Source organism: Arachis ipaensis, chromosome B9, assembly GCF_059453495.1.
Source record: "Arachis ipaensis isolate K30076 ecotype BB chromosome B9, ASM5945349v1, whole genome shotgun sequence".
Taxonomy (NCBI): Eukaryota; Viridiplantae; Streptophyta; class Magnoliopsida; order Fabales; family Fabaceae; genus Arachis; species Arachis ipaensis.
Window position 1 is genome coordinate 71,439,620 of NC_142444.1, and position 20,673 is coordinate 71,460,292.

Here is a 20,673-nt window from a genome sequence, read left to right on the forward strand (position 1 = left end):
GACCTCAAAAGAAAGACCACACTCGAGCAGGGGCACTGTTCATACCCTGGGTCGAGCTGTCCGACCCGGGATGATTGACGATAAGTCGACCGACCTCTTCAGATCAGGATTACCCGACCTCTTCTTAAAGAGTTCAGCCAAATCATCATGAAGAAGCCCAAAAAGGGCCCAAATAAAGGGACATAGCCCAATCTGAAGGCAACTAAAGCCCAGAAAGATAAGGTCGGCCCCCATAAGATAAGGATGACTTCACTCAAAGATGAGATAAGATAAGATAACTATCTTATCTCCAGGAAGGTCACCCCCCACTACTATAAATACACTGGAGTACCTAGGTATAACTCATACTCTAATTCTACTAAAAACCTGCTTAATACCCTTGCTAACTTAAGCATCAGAGTCCCTTGCAGGTACCACCACCCTCCGGTAACAAAGGATCAGCAGCATCGCCAGTTCAACAAGTCAGACACGACAGCTCCGGCCACCGCCTACAAAGTCGGACACATCATCTCCGACGAGCATAGAAGATCTCGTCCGAGATCGACCAACAGTTTCAGGTAATCCTCGGAACAACCAGTATAACCATCTAGAAAACAATAGTGCATCTTACCTGGTAGGAAATCAAGCATTTGATCGAAGAAAGGTAATGGGTAGTGATCCTTGCGAGTGGCCTGGTACAAGCGCCTGTAATCAATGCACACCCTCCAAGAATTCTGCACTCTTGTAGCCATGAGTTCCCCTTGCTCATTCTTCACTATTGTGTTGCCAGACTTCTTCGGAACCACCAGTACTGGACTAACCCATTCACTATCCAAGATTGGATAGATGATGTCGGCTTCAAGTAGTCGGGTCACTTCCTTCACAACTTCTAAAATGGTGGGGCTCAACCGCCTGAGGTTGACGGATAGGCCTTGCTCCCTCCTCTAGAAATATGCGGTGCTCACAGACTTGAGGGCTTATACCTACTATGTCCGCCAAACTCCACCCAATAGCTTTCTTGTGTCTTCTTAGCACACTAAGTAAACGCTCCTCTTGTTGGGTAGTAAGCTCCTTTGCAATAATCACTGGGAGCTTTTGATTATCCTCAAGATAAGCATACTTGAGGCGAGGTGGAAGGGGCTTCAACTCCATTTTCAGCTCATGGCTTGGCACTTGATTATCTGAAACCATTGGAGGTAGAAGGGTGTCTTCATTATACTCGGAGGGCTTCCCCACAGTTGCACCTTGCTCCATGTTCTTCTCTTCTACTGCCTCTTGGTGAACTTCAGCCACAGTCTCATCAATAATATCACACTGGAAGATAGAGTGGTCTTCCGATGTGTGCTTCATAGCTTCATCAAGGTTGAAGCTCACTGCTCTTCCATCAATCTCAAATGAATAGGTACCCGAGAAGGCATCCAATTTACATTGCGATGTCTTCAAAAATGGCATTCCAAGTAAGATGGATGAAGGTCTTCCTGAGTCATTTGTGGGCATCTCTAGAATGTAGAAGTCAATAGAAAATGTCAACCCCTTAATGCTCACCAAGACGTCCTCCGCAATGCCAACTACTAAGATTATGCTCTTATCTGCCAAAGCAAAACATGCTGCCGACCTTTTCAATGGTAGGAGCCTCAAAGCATCATATATAGATAATGGCATAATACTAACACATGCACCTAAATCATACATGCAGTCAACAAATTGTACACCCCCTATAGTGCAAGTAACCATGCAAGGAGCGGGATCACCACATTTCTCCGGTATAGCACCCATCAAAGCAGAAATAGAGCTACCCAAAGGAATAGTTTCTAAATCATGTATCTTATCCTTATTCATGCACAAATCTTTTAGAAACTTAGCATACTTAGGAACCTGGCAAACAGCATCAAAAAAGGGAATAGTTACCTCAACCTTTTTAAAGATCTCTGATAGTTGAAAATTGTTGTCGGTCTAGATTTTCTTCCTAAAGAAAGGAATTACTTCGTTGTAAGCATACCTCCAAACTAACAAACAACTCTCACATCAAATTAAAATATGGTTTTGTCACATGTACAAACCCCAATGAATTTTTAACTGAAGTATTTAGACTCTGGGTCGTCTCACAAAGAGTTGCAATGAAGTGCTCAATTATTGGCTATGAAAATGCAAAGGGGGTTTGATTTGATATTTGACAAGAAAATATAAATGACAAGAAAGTAAAAGAACAATTGACTAAATAAAAAAAGTGGAAAGTACTATTGGCTAGACATAGGTAATTGAGATCACCATCATTGTCTACAAACCAAATATTGATAATTATGAGGTACCAACCTATTAAGTCTACTTCCAAAAGCTTTAAGTATGTAATATCTACTCTTAAGCTTGAAGTACGTCAAATAGGCTTTGATCACATCAACCCATAAGTCCCAACCTACATACTAATTAGATTAGTAGTGGGTTGGCATCAATGAGTATCATATCACCAAGGGTTCTCAAATCACTAATTCAATGAGACCCAATGACTCAAGGTCACTCAATTCCCTTAGCCTATGCCAAGAGTCAAGAGAACTACTCAAAAACTCGAGAAAACATTTTATCAAACATCTAGAGTGCAAGAAAAGTAAACATCATAAATTGCAAGAATCACAAATCTACCAACTACAAATTGCAAGGAAAGTAAATCAACAACTCAAATCATCAATTAAAAGAACATTAAACATCAAATTTCATTAAATGTGAACCAAATCCAACTTGAGTGAATGAATATAAAAGAAGCATAAAAGTAAAATTAACAAGATAGAATAAGAGAACTACACCACTAGAGCATGAAAATGTAGAAGAAACAAGATGAGAACAATAATCAAAACCTAGATCTAAGATGGAATTAACCTAACCTAACCTAATTCTAGAGAGAAGAGGGAGCTTCTCTCTCTAAAAACTAACCTACATGATGCTATACTACAAACAATTGCTCCCCCTTGCCCAAGCTTGAATTTTGCATGAAATAGCATCAGAAATGAGTTGGGTTGGGCCCAAAGTGCTTCAGAAATCGCTGGGGGCGATTTCACTTTAGTGGGCCACAAGCAGCGTCGGCGTGCACGCGTACATGGCGCGTGCGTGCCCCTATACGCGAAGTAACATATGGCAAATTTTATATCATTTCGAAACCCCGGATGTTAGCTTTCCAACACAACTAGAACCGCCTCATTTGGATCTCTGTAGCTCATGTTATGGTCGATTGAGTGCAAAGAGGTCAAGCTTGACAGCTTTACGGTTCCTTCATTTCTTCATGAGTTCTCCCACTTTGCATGCTTTTTTCCTCACTTCTTCCATTCAATACTTGCCTTATGAACCTGAAATCACTCAACAAATATATCAAGGCGTCGAATGGAATTAAAGTGAATTGAATTTAGCTATTTTAAGGCCTAAAAAGCATGTTTTCACACTTAAGCACAAATCTAGGGAGAATTACAAAACTATGCTATTTCATTGAATAAATGTGAGAAAAGTTGATAAAATCCCCCAAATTAAGCACAAGATAAACCACAAAATCGGAGTTTATCGAATCTCCCCATACTTAAACCAAGCATGTCCTCATGCTAAGATTAAAGAAGGACAAGAAAAAGGGTATGAACATCTATTCAATGCAAAGAAACTATATAAACCTATCTACATGCATGCAACTAAATGCAATATGATTCTACCTAATTGGTTAAAAGTAAATCAACCTCCAAGAACATATATAAGCAAGTTTGGCTAAGATCATGTGATGATTCATGAATCCTACCAATTCAAATATGAAAATGAAGTTCAAATAGACTTGCAAGAAGAAAGCTCATGAAAGCCGGGAACAAGGAATTGAGCATCGAACCCTCACCGGAAGTGTATCCGCTCTAGTCGCTCTAGTGTATAGGGTCGATCACTCAATTCTCTTCTAATCATGCTTTCTATGATTTGTTTTTCATCTAACAATCAACAATTATTCAATGCATGCATACATTCATCATGAGGCCTTGTTCATAGGTTGTAATGGGGCTAGGGTCAAGGTAGGATGCATATGGTCAAGTGAGCTTGAAATTTGAATCTTTGATTAGCCTAAGCTCTCACCTAACACATATAACAACCTATACAATTCTAATACACAACCTAGCTACCCATGATTCCCACTTTTTCACATACTCATACATTCATTTTAATTTACATTGCATATGCATTGATTTTTATTGAACTTTACTTTAGGGCATTTTTGTCCCCTTTTTATTGCAAATTATATATATATATATATATATATATATATATATTTTCATTTTTTTCACACATTTTTTTCAAAGTATATACAAATGTATCAATGCATATGGTGGTTTTACATATTTAATGCATAAGCATGTACCCAATTCCCAAAAATATAAAAACACACTTTTCTCTCAACCAATGTACCAAGTTTTCCATACCCAATTGATACACACCCTCACTATCCTAAGCTAATCAAAGATCTAAATTAAGGATATTTATTATTTTTCACTTAGGGGTAGTGGTGTGGTAACATTAAGAACAAAAGGGATTAAATATGCTCAAAGTTGGCTAACAATGGTTGATGAAAGGTAGGCTATTTGGGTAAGTGAGCTAAATAAAATGATGACCTCAATCATATAAATGCATGTATACATGGAATAATGGACATAAAGAATCAAACAAATCAAAGATTACAATCATAGAAGGAGAATAATGCACAAAACTCACATGCTTGTGTTCTTAGCTCAAAATCCATGTTCCAAAATAAATTCTTCAAGCAAGTTCAATAATTTTTTTTTTTAAATTGGTGGGGTGCCCTAAAAACAGTTTTCTTGGAAAAGAAATCATCACCCTAACCAAGTAGTCCTAACATAAAAAGGAAGTGGTAAAAATATGTACAAATTCTAACTAACATGCAATCTATCATGCAATGCAACAACTAATCTAACAAGGGAAATCAAGAATTGGTGTTGAAAGAAAGAAATTGTTACCCATGGAGATCGGTTGGACGACCTCCCCACACTTAGAAATTTGCACCGTCCTCGGTGCATGCAAAGAAGAGTGATAAACCCCAATTTTGTGGTTCATATTGTGTAGAATTTGGGGAGTTTTATCAATATTTCTCACACTTATTCACAAGAAATGCATGGTTTTGTGTTCACTTCCTAATATTGCCCCATGATAAAAAACATGCTTATTTTGCCTCAAAATTGCCATATTTTAATCCTCTTCTATTGCCACTCGATGCCGTGATGTATTTGTTGAGTGATTTCAGGAATTATAGGGTAGGAATGGCCTAGAAGAGAGAAAGAAAGCATGTACAAAAGGGAGGAACATGAAGACTTGAAATTATGGAAAAAGCAGCATTGGCGCGTCCGCGCACTCCACGGGCACGCGTGGATGAGGTTGGCTGGAAGCGGCGCACAAGAATGGACGTATCCGCGTGGATCAGAAGATTCTTATCGACGCGCACGTGCACTTGGCGCGACGCGTGGATCGCAAAAGTAATTGGCGCGCACGCACGCATGGCGTGCACGCGTGGGAAGCTGCACGTGAGCTCATTAAAGAAAATCATGCCAGGCGATTTCTGAGGCTCATCGGGCCCAATTTCAAGCTGTTTCTGCATGGAAAAGACCCAAGGATGCTAGGGGGAAAGGGGGGATCAACCATTTTACACTAAGACAGAATTTTAGCTAGTTTTTGTTTCTTTTTGTTTTTCTAGAGAGAGAAACCCTTGTTCCTCTCTAGATCTAGTTTTAATTTGATCTTCCCTTGTTGAATTGTGAATTGGATCTTGTTAATTACTAGTTTTAATTGTTCAATTTGAATTTTCTAGTCTAATTTTGCTTATATCTTGTGATAGTTTTATGAATTCTTGTCAATTGTCATTTTATACCCATTTCATGAATGTTGTGAATCTTGACTTGTTGATGTTATATTGATGATTTCTATGTTTAATTGTGTTGTTTGGATGATTGTATGTTGATAATTGTTAGTGGGTACTTGTTGATTTCAATTTAATTGCTATTTTGAACATGTCTTTTGTTAATGCTTACCATGTGTTTGATGAAATGTTTACTTTGATTATGGAGTAGTTCTCTTTACTCTTGGCCTAGACCAAGGGAATTGGGTAAACTTTAGTCATTGGGTCTAATGGATTTGATGATTTGGGAGCCCTTAGTGGTCAATTTGATAACCATTGACGCTAACCTTCTACTAAGTCAATTAGTAGTGAGGTTAGAACTTATGGATTCATGTTGACCAAACCATTTGACGTACTTCAAGTATAAAAGTAGACTTAATGAGTTTGGTTTCTCATAATTGTCATGATATGGTTATTAGACAAGGATGGTGACCCCAATTTCCATGCCTAGCCAAGAGTTGCTTTTATTATTCATACTTAAAAACCAAAATTCCCAATCACTTGCCTTAGTTATAGTTACTTGTTTAGCTTAGAATAGAATCATATTGAATGTTACTTTGTTAGTTTGAAACCACTTATGTCTTGCTTAGTTATTTAAATTAGTTTCTTACAATCTACGATTACTTGCTTGTTAAGATTCCCATTTATTTTTATGCTCATAACTCACAACCCCGGATTTCTAACTAATGTTGAAGCACATGTTTGCCCATTCCTTGTGAGACGACCCGAGGTTTGAATACTTGGGTTATTTCTATTGGGGTTGAACTTGTGACAACCAAATCCCTCTTCTAAATTTGATGCCCGAGGATTGTTGTTGGTAGAGCTATACTTGCAACGCAGTTTTATTAAAGGAAAATCTTTACTAATACACCCTTGGAGGACCGTCAAATTTTTGGCGCCGTTGCCAGGGAATGGTTGCAACATATGCCTTGATATTGGTTATGTGAATATGTGAATATTGTAGATATTTTAATTGTTTTCAATACTTAGCTATAGTTTAGATTTCTTTTATATTTGTGCTATGACTCTCGAGTTTGATGACTCGGTCTCAACCGAATTCTAGCTTAGCCAATTTTGATCCCAAGATTGAAAGAACTTTGTTACATACTCGGCAAGCTAGACGGCGGTTGGACTATACGGCTAGTACTTCGGCCTTTCTTGAGGAACATACCGAATCACTAGGCAGTACCGAGAGTGACTTGGAGTTCGCTACTTCCTATTCTTCTGTTGGCACTAATAACACATCTTTACATCCTACAGGTGAGCCACACATGGCAGAGCCACGACGGATCACTTTGCATGAGCAAGAAGCTCCGGATATCATACTTCAACCGTTGCAAGCAAGGTATCCTAACCTTGATCCAAACTTTGAATTGAAGGGTAGCTTGATACATCTACTTCCTAAATATCATGGGTTGCCGGGCCAAGACCCCATCCGACATCTAAGAGATTTTCAAGTTGCTTGTTCTACGGCTTGAAGGCATGGAGCCGATGAGGTGGCTATCATGGTTATTGCCTTCCCTTTCTCTCTTGAAGGGCAAGTAGAGACATGGTTTTATTCGCTACCGGATGAGATTGCTACTAATTGGGATTTCTTGAGAAGAGAGTTTCTAGACAAATTCTTTCCACCGGAGAAGACCGACTACATCCAGAAAGAGATTTCGGGCATAATGTAAAGAGATCAAGAGAGTTTGTATGAGTATTGGTCTCGGTTCAAGAGGCTATTGGAATCTTGTCCGCATCATGGAATGAACACTCACTTGCTCATTAGCTACTTCACCGGAGGTCTTTGTGTGGAAGATAGAAGATTGCTTACCGCTTCTAGCAGTAGTTCCCTTTCAAAAAATAAGATGGAGGGAGAAGCTTGAAATTTGATAAAGAATGTTGCCGAGGCTACACAACACACAAGGGTGAGAAGTAATCCTCTCAAGGGTGTGGTAGAACCATCTCCTTCTGAGTCAAGTCTAACCAAGGCACTTGCGATATGACTACCATCCTTACCCAAATACAAAAGGATCAAAAGGAATACTACTCCATCCAAGCCATCCAAGCCCCACCTCCGGTTGCTCAACTTGAAGGTCCTCCTAGGATTTGTGGTTTGTGCTCTAGCACCACACATTACACCGATCAATGCCATCAAATTCAAGAGGAACATGATCTTGTAGTAGCCAATGTGAATTACAACAACCGTCCACCTTACCCTTCTCAAGGCCAAAACAATTACCATCAAGGTGGTAATCAACATCAAGGGTGGAGGGATAATGCACAAGGAAGCAATCAAAACCAAAGATGGAACAACTCTTCCTCTCCCCACAACAACAACCAATCTTCATCCCAATACCACCATAACAACACCAACTACCATGCCAACCAAGGCCACTCCAACCAAAATCAAAACAACTACACCAAGTACCAAGCACCACACCATAGACAACAAAACCAAAACCAAACTCCTCCATCTTCCACCAATCAAGTTGATGAGCTTAGAGCCGCTATGGAGAAGCGAGATGAGAGCAACAAGGCTCAATTCGATGCCTTGGGCGCTCAATTGGCTAACCTCTCCAACATGCTCTCAAAGATGACCATGTCTAACCAAACACCAACTCCCAACAACAACACCAACCAACCCTCAAGTTCTTCCAACCTTCCATTCCAACCCGAACCAAATCCAAAGGGAAGTCTCAACGCCATTACACTACGGTCGGGAACTATATTAGAGGAGATACCTCCAAGAGTCATGGGAGACATTCATGAGGAAGAAATGGTTGTTGAAGCTACACATGAAGAGGAGGTGGTGGACAAAAGCCATGAGGAAGAAGGAGTAAACCGCAAGGAACCCAAGAGGAAAGCTATATTGGACGAGTCCATTCCTATTCCATTCCCTTCCATGGTGAAGAAGGCGAAGAAAACACTGGAATTTGATTTGAACATGCTTCAAGTGTTCAAGAAGGTTGAGGTAACCATACCCCTTCTTGATTCTATCCAACAAATTTTGAAGTATGCAAAATTTTTGAAAGACTTGTGTACAGACAAAGATAGGATAGGAGAATTGGAGAAATTATCCTTGGGTAGTTCAATTTCTTCCTTGATGGAACCTATTCCAAAGAAATGTGGTGACCCTGGACCTTGCCTAGTGTCTTGTTGTATTGGTGGACGCACTTTTCATGATTTTATGTGTGACTTGGGAGCTTGTGTAAGCATCATGCCACTTTCTATCTATGTACGGTTGAATTTAGCTCTATTAAAGAAGTCGACGGCAAAGTTTGCCTTAGCCGATAAAAGTGTGATCATAGTGATGGGAATAGCAGAAGATGTACTTGTGGCGATCAAGGATTTGATTTTTCCGGTTGACTTTTACATCCTTGAAATGCCCCCAACAGAAAATAGAAGCTCATCCTCTGTTCTACTTAGTAGACCATTCCTCAAGACCTCTAAATTCAAGTTAGATGCCTTCACCGGAACATATTCGTTTGAGGTTGGAGACAAGACTATCAAGTTCAATTTAGAGGAAGCCATGAAGCATCCTCCCGAAGAACATTCCGTGCTCCAATGTGATGTAATTGATGAAGTAGTAGCGAAAGTGCAAGAAGAAGACCACAACAAGTTGTGCTACCCTATTGTTAAGGAGACGGATGACCAAGAGGATAAACATGAGAAAGTTGTCAAGAATGAACTCCATGAGCTTGATGAAAAGGAACCCCAGCTTGAGGTAAAAAGTGAACTGAAACCCCTTCCATCTCATTTGAAGTATGCTTTCTTAGAGGACAACTAAGGGTTTCCGGTCATTATTGCTAGTGAGCTTTCAAGTGAAGAAGAAGAAAGGCTCCTAGATATTCTAAGAAAGTACAAGAAAGCAATAGGATGGAGCCTAGCAGATATTGTGGGAATTGACCCCTGCAAGTGCATGCATAGGATATATCTCCAAGATGGAGCTAGGCCGGTTAGGCAACCGCAAAGGAGGCTCAACCCGACCATCCTCGATGTAGTGAAGAAAGAGGTCACCCGATTACTGGATGCGGGTATCATATACCCAATAGCCGACAGTGAGTGGGTGAGCCCAGTTCAAGTTGTCCCCAAGAAGTCGGGCATCACAACGGTCAAGAAGGACGACGGTGAAATGGTCACTAAAAGAGTACAAAATGCGTGGCGAGTATGTATTGATTACAGAAGACTGAACGCCGCTACACGGAAGGACCATTATCCCTTACCCTTCATTGATCAGATGCTAGACCGCTTAGCAGGTAAATCTCACTACTACTTCCTTGATGGATTTACTGGTTACTTTCAGATACATATTGCTCCTGAAGATCAGGAGAAGACTACGTTTACTTATCCGTTTGGCACCTTTGCCTATAAAAGGATGCCATTTGGACTATGTAACGCACCCGCTACTTTTCAGCGGTGCATGACGAGTGTCTTCTCCGATCTAATGGAAACTTTTCTGGAAGTCTTTATGGATGACTTCAGTGTTTACGGTACTTCATTTGATTGTTGTCTGGAGAGCTTGGCCAAGGTCTTGGCTAGATGTGTTGACACTAACCTTGTCTTAAATTTTGAAAAATGTCACTTTATGGTACGACAAGGCATAGTGTTAGGACATGTAGTATCTCATGAAGGCATTTCTGTAGACCTGGCCAAGGTCGATGTTATCACCACTTTACCTCACCCCTCATCTATGAGGGGGGTCCGCTCGTTTTTAGGACATGCAGGATTCTATAGGCGCTTTATCAAGGATTTTAGCAAGATTGCTTTGCCATTGTCGCGCCTACTCCAAAAAGATGTGGATTTTGAGTTTGATAGTGAATGCGTGAAAGCTTTTGAAAAGCTAAGGAGAGTTTTTACCACGGCACCAATTGTGTGAGGCCACAACTGGACGTTGCCATTTGAGATAATGTGCGATGCATCAAACCATGCTATAGGTGCCGCGCTTGCACAGCGCGATGGTAAACTCCCTTATGTCATTGCTTACTCTTCTAAGACACTAGATGCAGCACAATCCAACTATACCACTACTGAAAAGGAACTCTTAGCTATTGTTCATGCTTTAGATAAATTCAGATCTTATTTGCTAGGGTCAAAGATAGTGGTATACACGGATCATGCAGCTTTAAAGTACTTATTGACAAAAAATGAGTCAAAGCCTAGACTCATACGTTGGATCTTGCTTTTGCAAGAATTCGACATTGAGATTAGGGACCGGAGTGGATCTCAAAACTTGGTTGCGGATCATTTAAGCCGCATTGAGAATTTAAAATTTGATCCATTTCTAATCAATGACTCATTCCCATTGGATAGTTTGCATGCTGTGTCGGATAGCTTTCCTTGGTTTGCCCCAATGGCGAACTACTTGGTTGCGAAAATCTTCCCTCCCAACTTTTCAAAAAATCAAAGGGACAAGTTGAGGAGTGATTCCAAATACTATATTTGGGATGATCCTCACTTGTGGAAGAGAGGCGTGGACCAAGTAATTCGAAGATGTATCCCGGAATCTGAAACCCAACCAATTCTTGAAGCTTGTCATTCGTCCGAATGTGGTGGCCACTTTGGCCCACAAAGGACCGCTAAAAAAAGTGTTGGATTGTGGATTCTGGTGGCCAACCTTATTCAAGGATGCTAACCGGTTATGTGTGTCTTGCCATCAGTGTCAGAGGTCGGGAAACACATCCCAAAGTGATGAAATGCCTCAGCAACCTATGTTGTTCTGTGAGATATTTGATGTATGGGGCATTGACTTTATGGGACCGTTTCCCAACTCTAGTGGGTACTATATATTCTGTTAGCGGTTCACTACGTGTCAAAGTGGATAGAGGCCATACCTACCTGCCTTGACGACGCCAATGCCGTTGTCTCTTTTATTAGGAATCATATTGTGTGCCGTTATGGGTCGCCACGAGCAATCGTGAGCGACCAAGGATCCCACTTTTGTAACAGAAAGGTAGAAGCATTGCTCAAGCACTATGGAGTGTCGCATAAGGTTGCTACTGCTTATCATCCGCAAACAAATGGACAAGTGGAAGTGTCCAACCGGGAAATTAAGAATATTTTGGAGAAAGTGGTCAATCCACAAAGAAAGGATCGGAGCCTCCGGTTAGGAGAAGCACTATGGGCGTATAGAACGGCCTACAAGACTCTGATAGGGATGAGTCCCTTCCGGATTGTCTATGGTAAGACATGCCATCTTCCGGTGGAGATTGAGCATCGAGCCTATTGGGCGGTAAAGCAGTGCAACATGGATTTAGCCAAGGCAGGGTAAAGCTAGGAAGCTACAACTAGAGGAGCTTGAGTGTCTGAGGAATGAGTCATATGAGAATGCCCGGATCTATAAAGAGAAGACCAAAGCATTTCATGACCATCACATCCGAAAGAAGGACTTTCAAGAAGGTGATGAAGTCCTCCTCTACAACTCAGGGCTTCGATTTATGCCTGGCAAGCTCCGCTCTAGATGGGAAGGACCTTTCAAGGTGAAGGAGATAAAGCCATATGGAGTGGTAGAGTTGTTTGATCCCAAGAGTGAAGCAACTTTCAAAGTGAATGGACATAGAGTGAAGAAGTATCATGGTTACAAGCCCCCAAAAGAGCTAGAGGTGTACCTATTGGAGGATGCACCAAGAAGAAAAGAAGCTTAAGAAAAGGACCGTCCAACTTAAGGACGTTAAAGAAAAGTGCTAGGTGGGAGGCACCCCACCGTGGTAAGATCTTCCTTGTTTATACCATCTCGTTTGTAACCTTCAAATTCTTGTGAATTTTATGATTTCTTGATGATTGATTGATTGCATATGAATGTTAGTTTTATTCTTCTTGTTGAATAGTTAGAATGTTAATGTAGTTTTCCTCATTTTGGTATGGATGAAATAATGAAGTAGGGAGAATGCTATGTTTTGGATTGTGAACGATATTGTGAAGAATTCTCTTTAGCTACTAGCTTAAGCACCTACCAAGAATGTGTTAGAATAGGTCTTGTTATACTGAAAAAAAAATAAAAAAAATAAAATAGAAAAAATAAATGTCTGTATTCTGTAATTGTTGATTGGTTAGATGAAGAACAAAGTTATAGAAAGTAAGGATAAAAAGAAGAATAGAGTGATCAACCCAATAAACACTGAGTGACTAGAGAGTAAACACAAAATCCAGTGAGGGTTCAATAGCTCATCAACATATATCTCTGCTTAAATTGTTAATTGTCTTGCAAGTTTGTACAATATTTCTTTTTCCCATCTCAATTGTAAAAGTTCTTTAACATTATCTAAGGTTTGGCTATGCATATATGATTCCTTGAGAATGTGAATTAATTCAACTACATATAAGTTTTATATACAAGTGAATGACAATTAGAATTGCATGATTCATTTAGGTAGTTGCATTTAGAGTAGATTGCATTGCATGAGATTCCACCACTTTAACTTTAACCTTACTCTTTATCTTGGATTTAGCATGAGGACATGCTATTGTTTAAGTGTGGGGAGGTTGATAAACCCATATTTTATGATATATTTTGTGCCTAATTTAAGTGATTTATTCAATCCTTCACTCACTTATTCATGTTAATTGCATGGTTTTACTTTCCCTTCCTTATTACATGAGATATGTGAAAAACATGTTTCCTATGCTTTAAGAATAATTATTTTAATTATCCTTTATTACCATTCGATGCCGTGATTTGTGTGTTGAGTAGTTTCAGATCTTCTAAGGCAGGAATGACTTAAAGGATGGAAAGGAAACATACAAAAATGGAAGAAGAGCACAAAATAGAGTTTTTGAAACTGGCAGCGATGCGAACGCGTGGATGATGCGGCCGCATGCCCAGCGCGAAAAGACAGCGACGCGAATGCATGACTGACGCGATCACGCGCCACGAGCAAAACGCAGATGACGCGGACGCATGACCGAAGCGAACGCGTGATAAGGAAAACTCCAGATAACGCGACCACGTGACCCACGTGAACGCGTGACAGAGGCCACACACCAGAAATTACAGAAAACGCTCCTAGCGATTTCTGAAGCCCTTTTTGGCCCAGATCCAAGTACAAAAAGCACAGATTAGAGGTTATAAAGTGGGGGAATACATCCAGTCAAAAGGAGAGTCTCCAATTAGTCACTTTTCATGATTTAGATGTAGTTTTTAGAGAGAGAGGTTCTCTCCTCTCTCTTTTAGGATTAGGATTTAGGATTTTTCTTGCTTTCATGATTGTCCTTTTTTATCAGGTTCACCTTTCCTTTTTATTATCTTCTCAATTTAATTTATGAACTTTTCTATGTTACAGATAATTCTCTTAATTAATGTTATTTGAGGTAATTCAGTTTATGATTGCTCTCTTTTATTTATGTTACTATTACTTCCAATCTGAAGATATTTTTATTCGAATAGATTTACTTTTCCCCTTTTGGTCTTGGTTAAGAAATCAGTAACTCAGGAGTTATCAAACTCAACGTGATCGATAATTGTTATCTTTGCTAATTGAATTGAACTTCAATAATTCCCTTCCTTTCTTAGGAATTGACTAGAACCTGAAGATCAGACTAATCAAACCACTTGACCTTCCCTTGCTTTAGTAAAGGTTAACTAAGTGGGATTAAGACTCAATTCTCATCACCATTGATAAGGATAATTAGGACAGGACTTCCAATTTCTCATACCTTACCAAACGTTTATTTTACAGTTATTTACTTATTTTAATTGCAATTTAAATTACTTGCTTCCTATTTTCAAAACCCCAATTTACAATCTTCATAACCAATAATAAGAACATACCTCCCTGCAGTTCCTTGAGAAGACGACCCGAGGTTTAAATACTTCGTTTATCAATTTATTTAGGGATTTGTTACTTGTGACAACCAAAACATTTGTACGAAGGGATTTCTGTAGGTTTAGAAACTATATCTACAACGCGACTATTTTTAATAAAATTATTTACCAGCAAAAATCCTAACGTCAACAGCTCTCCTCGCGCGTGCGCGCCACTGCCGCGCACGCGTTCCTTGCTAACACCCTCACTGACGTGCCAGCGCACTGTGCGCGCGCGCGCCGGTTGCGCGAATCAGTTTTATAACTTCGCGCCCGGTTATGTTTCCCCTTTCCCAACCCTTTTTCTTTCTTAATTTCCCTTTTTCTTCTTCTTCCATCACACCCCTCCTCTTCTTCTTCTTTCCACAATCCACACCCTTGTCTCCGGCCACTCACCGGCGACAACCACCTCTTCTGGTGGCACTACACTTCTTTTATTTTCTTTCTCATCTTCACAAAAGAAGATTCAACTTTGTTCTCTTATACTTCTCAAGGTTTCACTTCTTTTCTTTTCTTTTCTTTCATTTTCTTTGCATTATTTCTTCTAGTTAGATGCTCCTTGTTGCTTTACTTAGTCTCTCTTTTACTTACATGATGATATTTCTTGCTTTTTTGTGTTTGCTTATTTTTTCTTTCTTTCTCATTTTTCCATGGATGTTGAATTGAGTTTAATTTGCTTTAATAGATCTTTTGTCATTCTTTTTCTTATCTTTGCCAATGTGTGATGTCTATGTGATAATTGATGTTCCATTTTGGGCTTTGAATTGATTAAGTATCTCATAATTACTCTTTGCTTAATAATTGCACACCAAGTGTTCGAGGAAATACATGAATACTATTTTGGTTTCTTTTGACAATGTACTTTCATTTGGATGCTTCTCCTTATTCACTTGTTATCCTCTACAAGCATTGAGTCCACTTTGCTTGCTAATTAGATACTCATTGAATGTGACTTGCTCTTTGTTATGGATGCTTGAGATTACTCCTCTCATGCCACTGCATGCTTTACTTCCTCTTGCATCCCATGCCAAGTGTTGTGACCCATGTCTTTACGATTCCTATCCTTCAATTGCATGTTTTTATTAAAATGATACTTTAGGTTTAATGTTTTTCTATTTCCCTTTCTTTCTCAGGATGGCCACCACGAAAGGCAAGGCGAAAGCTCCAAGGAAACCAGCAGCAAAGAGGGCACCCCAAAGATCCACTTCTAAGGCGCGCTCTTCATTGGGACCCGGATCCTTAACTAAGAAAGCGAAGAAACCCGCTCCTATTGATGAGAAGGAAAAGAGCAAGCCGGCGAAAGATTCTTCAAGGTTTCCCAACCGCTTCTGTGAACTTATGTTCCCCTCCATATCTGTACGGAACTATCATCCCGAGCATCTACTTGCTCCACCGGACAAGGTTACTCCTTGTATTTTACCCCGCATTGAACGACGAGGATGGAGTTTCTTTTGAGAAAACCAAGGGAAATCAACCTCTCTTGGGTTGAAGAATTCTACACTAACTACCATCTTTCCTCCCTTCAATCGGTATACATGCGCCGCAAGCAAGTTTCAGTTTCGGAAGAGGCTATTCAACAAGTGCTTAATGTCCTACCGGTACCAAGTGACATGCATGGCTACCAAGAAGTCTTACGCTAGCGAGAGAAGTTTGGATTTGATTGGGACTCGATCCTTCGAGTCATTGCTGAGCCAGAGGCATTTTGGATCCAAGGTCGACTCCGGATGAGGCCAAAGAGCATTGACACTCGCTTTCTCACTGTGGAAGCTAGAGCTTGGGCCTAGATCCTATCTCACTATGTACTACCTAGCACCCACAAGTCGTCCTTAACGGCAGACCTCGCCTTGCTTGTTTGGTGTGTTCTCACAGAGAAGCCGGTGAACATTCCGCTTCTTGTCAAGCAAGTGATGAGTGAAGTTCACGACCGGGGTAATTTACCATTTCCAGCATTGGTATCTGATTTGGTTGCTGCTGCGGGTGTTCCTTGGGAAGCAAAGGATAGAAAGATTATAGTTCTAGCTAAGGGCAATGTGGTCCCAACCGGAAAGTACTTACATCTTCCCATGAACAACCCGAGCCTTGACATAGCCCTTCCATCTACTATTCCTTTCACTTCATCATCACCACCACGGCAAAGATCCACACATCAAAGGATAGAAGATCTTCACCGAAAGCTTGATAGATATGAGCGGTGCAATCAACGCCGATATAGTTACATCAAGAAGCTTCTGCGTTGCATTACCCCTAGCATGGAGGAACCCGAAATATTCACATCCACCTCAAACCCGAGTGATGGGAGCTCTGAAGGAGAGGATAGTGACGGTTCCGATCCCGATGCCCCTTTGCGCATTGTTCGTAGCACGGAGGACCATGCTAATTTTTAAGTGTGGGGAGGTCGTTTGACCGATCTCCATGGGTAACAATCTCTTCCCTTCGATACCTATGGATTTATCTTTTGCTTAGTAGTTAGTACATTGCATGTGTAGTTAGTTTTGCTTGTAAATACTCCTTGCATGACAGTTAGTTTCTATAGAGTTACTTGGTCAAAATAATAACTTCTTTTCCAAGAAATTGTGTTCTGGGGTACTCTACCAAATTTTTGAAAAATTTTTGCAGTAAACTTGCTTTAAGAATGTATTTTGAAACATAGTGATTGAGCTAAGAACACAAGCATGAAAGTTTTGAGCCTATTGCATGGTTACATCTTCTAACCATTAATTCTATTCTTATGTGCATATCTCTCTCTATGATTGTGATCCTTGCTTTGTCTAAGTCTATATGTCTATTACTTTGTGTATGAATGCATTTACATGATTGAGGCCATCATTTCAATAGTCACTTTTCCCCAAATGGCCTTAACCCTCTTATCTACCATTACTAACCAATTTTGAGCCCATAATAAACCCTTATTTGTTCTTAAATAGAGCACATCAACAACCCTAAGCGAAAAACCATGAATGTCCCTAAATTTGGATCCTTGATTGGCTTAGGTAAGTCAGGATGTGTATCATTCAATTAGGGTATACTTGGGAAATTTGGGTAGATATATAGGTGTATAATTGTAGTGTAATTAAAAATTCTAGGATTTGAGAACATATTCATGCATTGAATGATTGGACTATATGCATTGAAACAATTGTGTGAGGCCCCAAAAAAAGGGGATAATAGTAAAAAAAATAAATAAAATAAATAAATAAATAAATAATAATATAAGCAACAAAGGGGACAAAGAAACCCCAAGACAAAGTAATGAAGAAAACAATGCATATGGGTGTGAATTAAAAAGAATGCATGAGTGTGCAAGAAAGTGAAACTCAAGGGTAGCTAGGTAATGTATTATAGTTGTATAGGTTGTTCTATGTGTCTAGTGGGATCCTAGGTTAATCAAGGACTCAATTTTTAAGCTCACTTGGCCATATACATCCTTACCTTCACCCTAGCCCCGTTACAACCCATGAATAAGACCTCATGATACTTGTATGCATGCATTAAGTAATTGTTGATTGATTAGAGGAAAGACAAATCTTGGAAAGCATGATTGAGCGACGAACCCTATACACTTGAGCGAATAGAGCGGATACACTTTCGGTGAGGGTTCGATGCTCAATTCTTTGTTCCCGGCTTTCACAAGTGTTCATTTAGCAAGTCATATGCACCCCTTAGTAATGTTCAATTTGGTAGGATTCATGAATTACATACTATTTTAACCCTATATGCTCACACGTATTCTTGGAGGATATATTTACTCTTGACCGAGTAGGTAGATGATTTTACATTAATTGCATGCATCCACTTAGGTAGTTTGCATTTCATAAACCCTTTCTCACCATGATCTTTGGTCTTTTTATTTTAAGCATGAGGACATGCTTGGTTTAAGTGTGGGGATATTTAATAAACTCCAATTTTGTGGTTTATATTGTGTAGAATTTGGGGGGTTTTGTCAATATTTCTCACACTTATTCACAAAAAATGCATGGTTTTGTGTTCACTTCCTAATATTACCCCATGATGAAAAACATGCTTATTTTGCCTCAAAATTGCCATATTTTAATCCTCTTCTATTGCCACTCGATGCCGTGATGTATTTGTTGAGTGATTTCAGGAATTATAGGGTAGGAATGGCCTAGAAGAGAGAAAGAAAGCATGTACAAAAGGGAGGAACATGAAAACTTGAAATTTTGGAAAAAGCAGCATTGGCGCGCCCGCGCACTCCACGCGCACGCGTGGATGAGGTTTGCTGGAAGCGGCGTGCAAGGATGGACGCATCCGCGTGGATCAAAAGATTCCTATCGACGCGCACGCGCACTTGGCGTGCACGCGTGGATCCCAAAAGCAATCGGCGCGCACGCACGCATGGCGCGCACGCGTGGGAAGCTGCACGTGACCTCATTAAAAGAAATCGTTCCTGGCGATTTTTGAGGCTCATCAGGCCCAATTTCAAGCTGTTTCTGCATGGAAAAGACCCAAGGATGCTAGGGGAGAAAGGGGGGATCAAGCATTTTACACTAAGGTAGAATTTTAGCTAGTTTTTGGTTCTTTTTGTTTTTTTAGAGAGAGAAACCCTTATTCCTCTCTAGATCTAGTTTTAATTTGATCTTCCCTTGTTGAATTGTGAATTAGATCTTGTTAATTACTAGTTTTAATTGTTTAATTTGAATTTTCTAGTCTAATTTTGCTTATATCTTGTGATAGTTTTATGAATTCTTGTTAATTGTCATTTTATACCCATTTCATGAATGTTGTGAATCTTGACTTGTTGATGTTATATTGATGATTTCTATGTTTAATTGTGTTATTTGGATGATTGTATGTTGATAATTGTTAGTGGGTACTTGTTGATTTCAATTTAATTGCTATTTTGAACATGTCTTTTGTTAATGCTTACCATGTGTTTGAAGAAATGTTTACTTTGATTATGGAGTAGTTCTCTTTACTCTTGGCTTAGACCAAGGGAATTGGGTAAACTTGAGTCATTGGGTCGAATGGATTTGATGATTTGGGAGCCCTTAGTGGCCAATTTGATAACCATTGATGCTAATCTTCTACTAAGTCAATTAGTAGTGAGGTTAGAGAACTTATGGATTGATGTTGACCAAACCATTTGATGTACTTCAAGTATAAAAGTAGACTTAATGAGTTTGGTTCCTCATAATTGTCATGATATGGTTATTAGACAAGGATGGTGACCCCAATTTCCATGCCTAGCCAAGAGTTGCTTTTATTATTCATACTTGAAAATCAAAATTCCCAATCACTTGCCTTAGTTATAGTTACTTGTTTAGCTTATAATAGAATCATATTGAATGTTACTTTGTTAGTTTGAAACCAATCATGTCTTGCTTAGTTATTTGAATTAGTTTCTTGCAATCTAAGACTACTTACTTGTTAAGATTCCCATTTATTTTTATGCTTATAACTCACAACCCCGGATTTCTAACCAATGTTGAAGCACATGTTTGCCCATTCCTTGTGAGATGACCCGTGGTTTGAATACTTCGGTTATTTCTATTGGGGTTGAACTTGTGACAACCAAATCGCTCTTCTAAATTTGATGCCCGAGGATTGTTGTTGGTAGAGCTATACTTGCAATGCAGTTTCATTAAAGGAAAATCTTTACCAATACACCCTTGGAGGACCGTTAAAGAGCAAGGTGGACGGGTTGCTGCAATTGATGAGTTTCTTCAAAGGGTTGTGTGGGTGAACTTGTTTGTTGCCCCATTAGAAGCTTTTTCATTCCTTTCCTTCTTGGTGGCCAACCTCAAAGGAGAGAAAAAGAAAGAAAATGAAGCCTACAATAAAGATACCAAAGCAAATAGAGCATAGGCGGGGGCTAATGCTAAATAAGAGTAAGGTTCTCACTACATGGTAGCTACAACATGTGAGTGAGAAAACAATATAAGCTAAGGCATATTAACTAACACTTGATGCGAGAGTAAAGTCAAAGCATAAAGAGTACTCAAAAGCATCAAGTTCAACCAGAAAGAGTGGGTCATGA

The 20,673-nt window shown here is 39.6% G+C and overlaps 1 protein-coding gene across 1 annotated transcript; it reads left to right on the forward strand.

Annotated features, from left to right (window-relative positions):
- Positions 1 to 8,474: 8,474 nt before the first annotated feature.
- On the forward strand, positions 8,475 to 15,889 carry LOC148545016 (uncharacterized). Its single transcript, XM_088499029.1, has 3 exons — positions 8,475 to 8,851; positions 9,122 to 9,371; positions 15,812 to 15,889. Exons 1-3 carry the CDS (start codon positions 8,475 to 8,477, stop codon positions 15,887 to 15,889), a joined length of 705 nt encoding a protein of 234 aa, XP_088355155.1.
- The last annotated feature ends 4,784 nt before the right edge of the window (positions 15,890 to 20,673 follow it).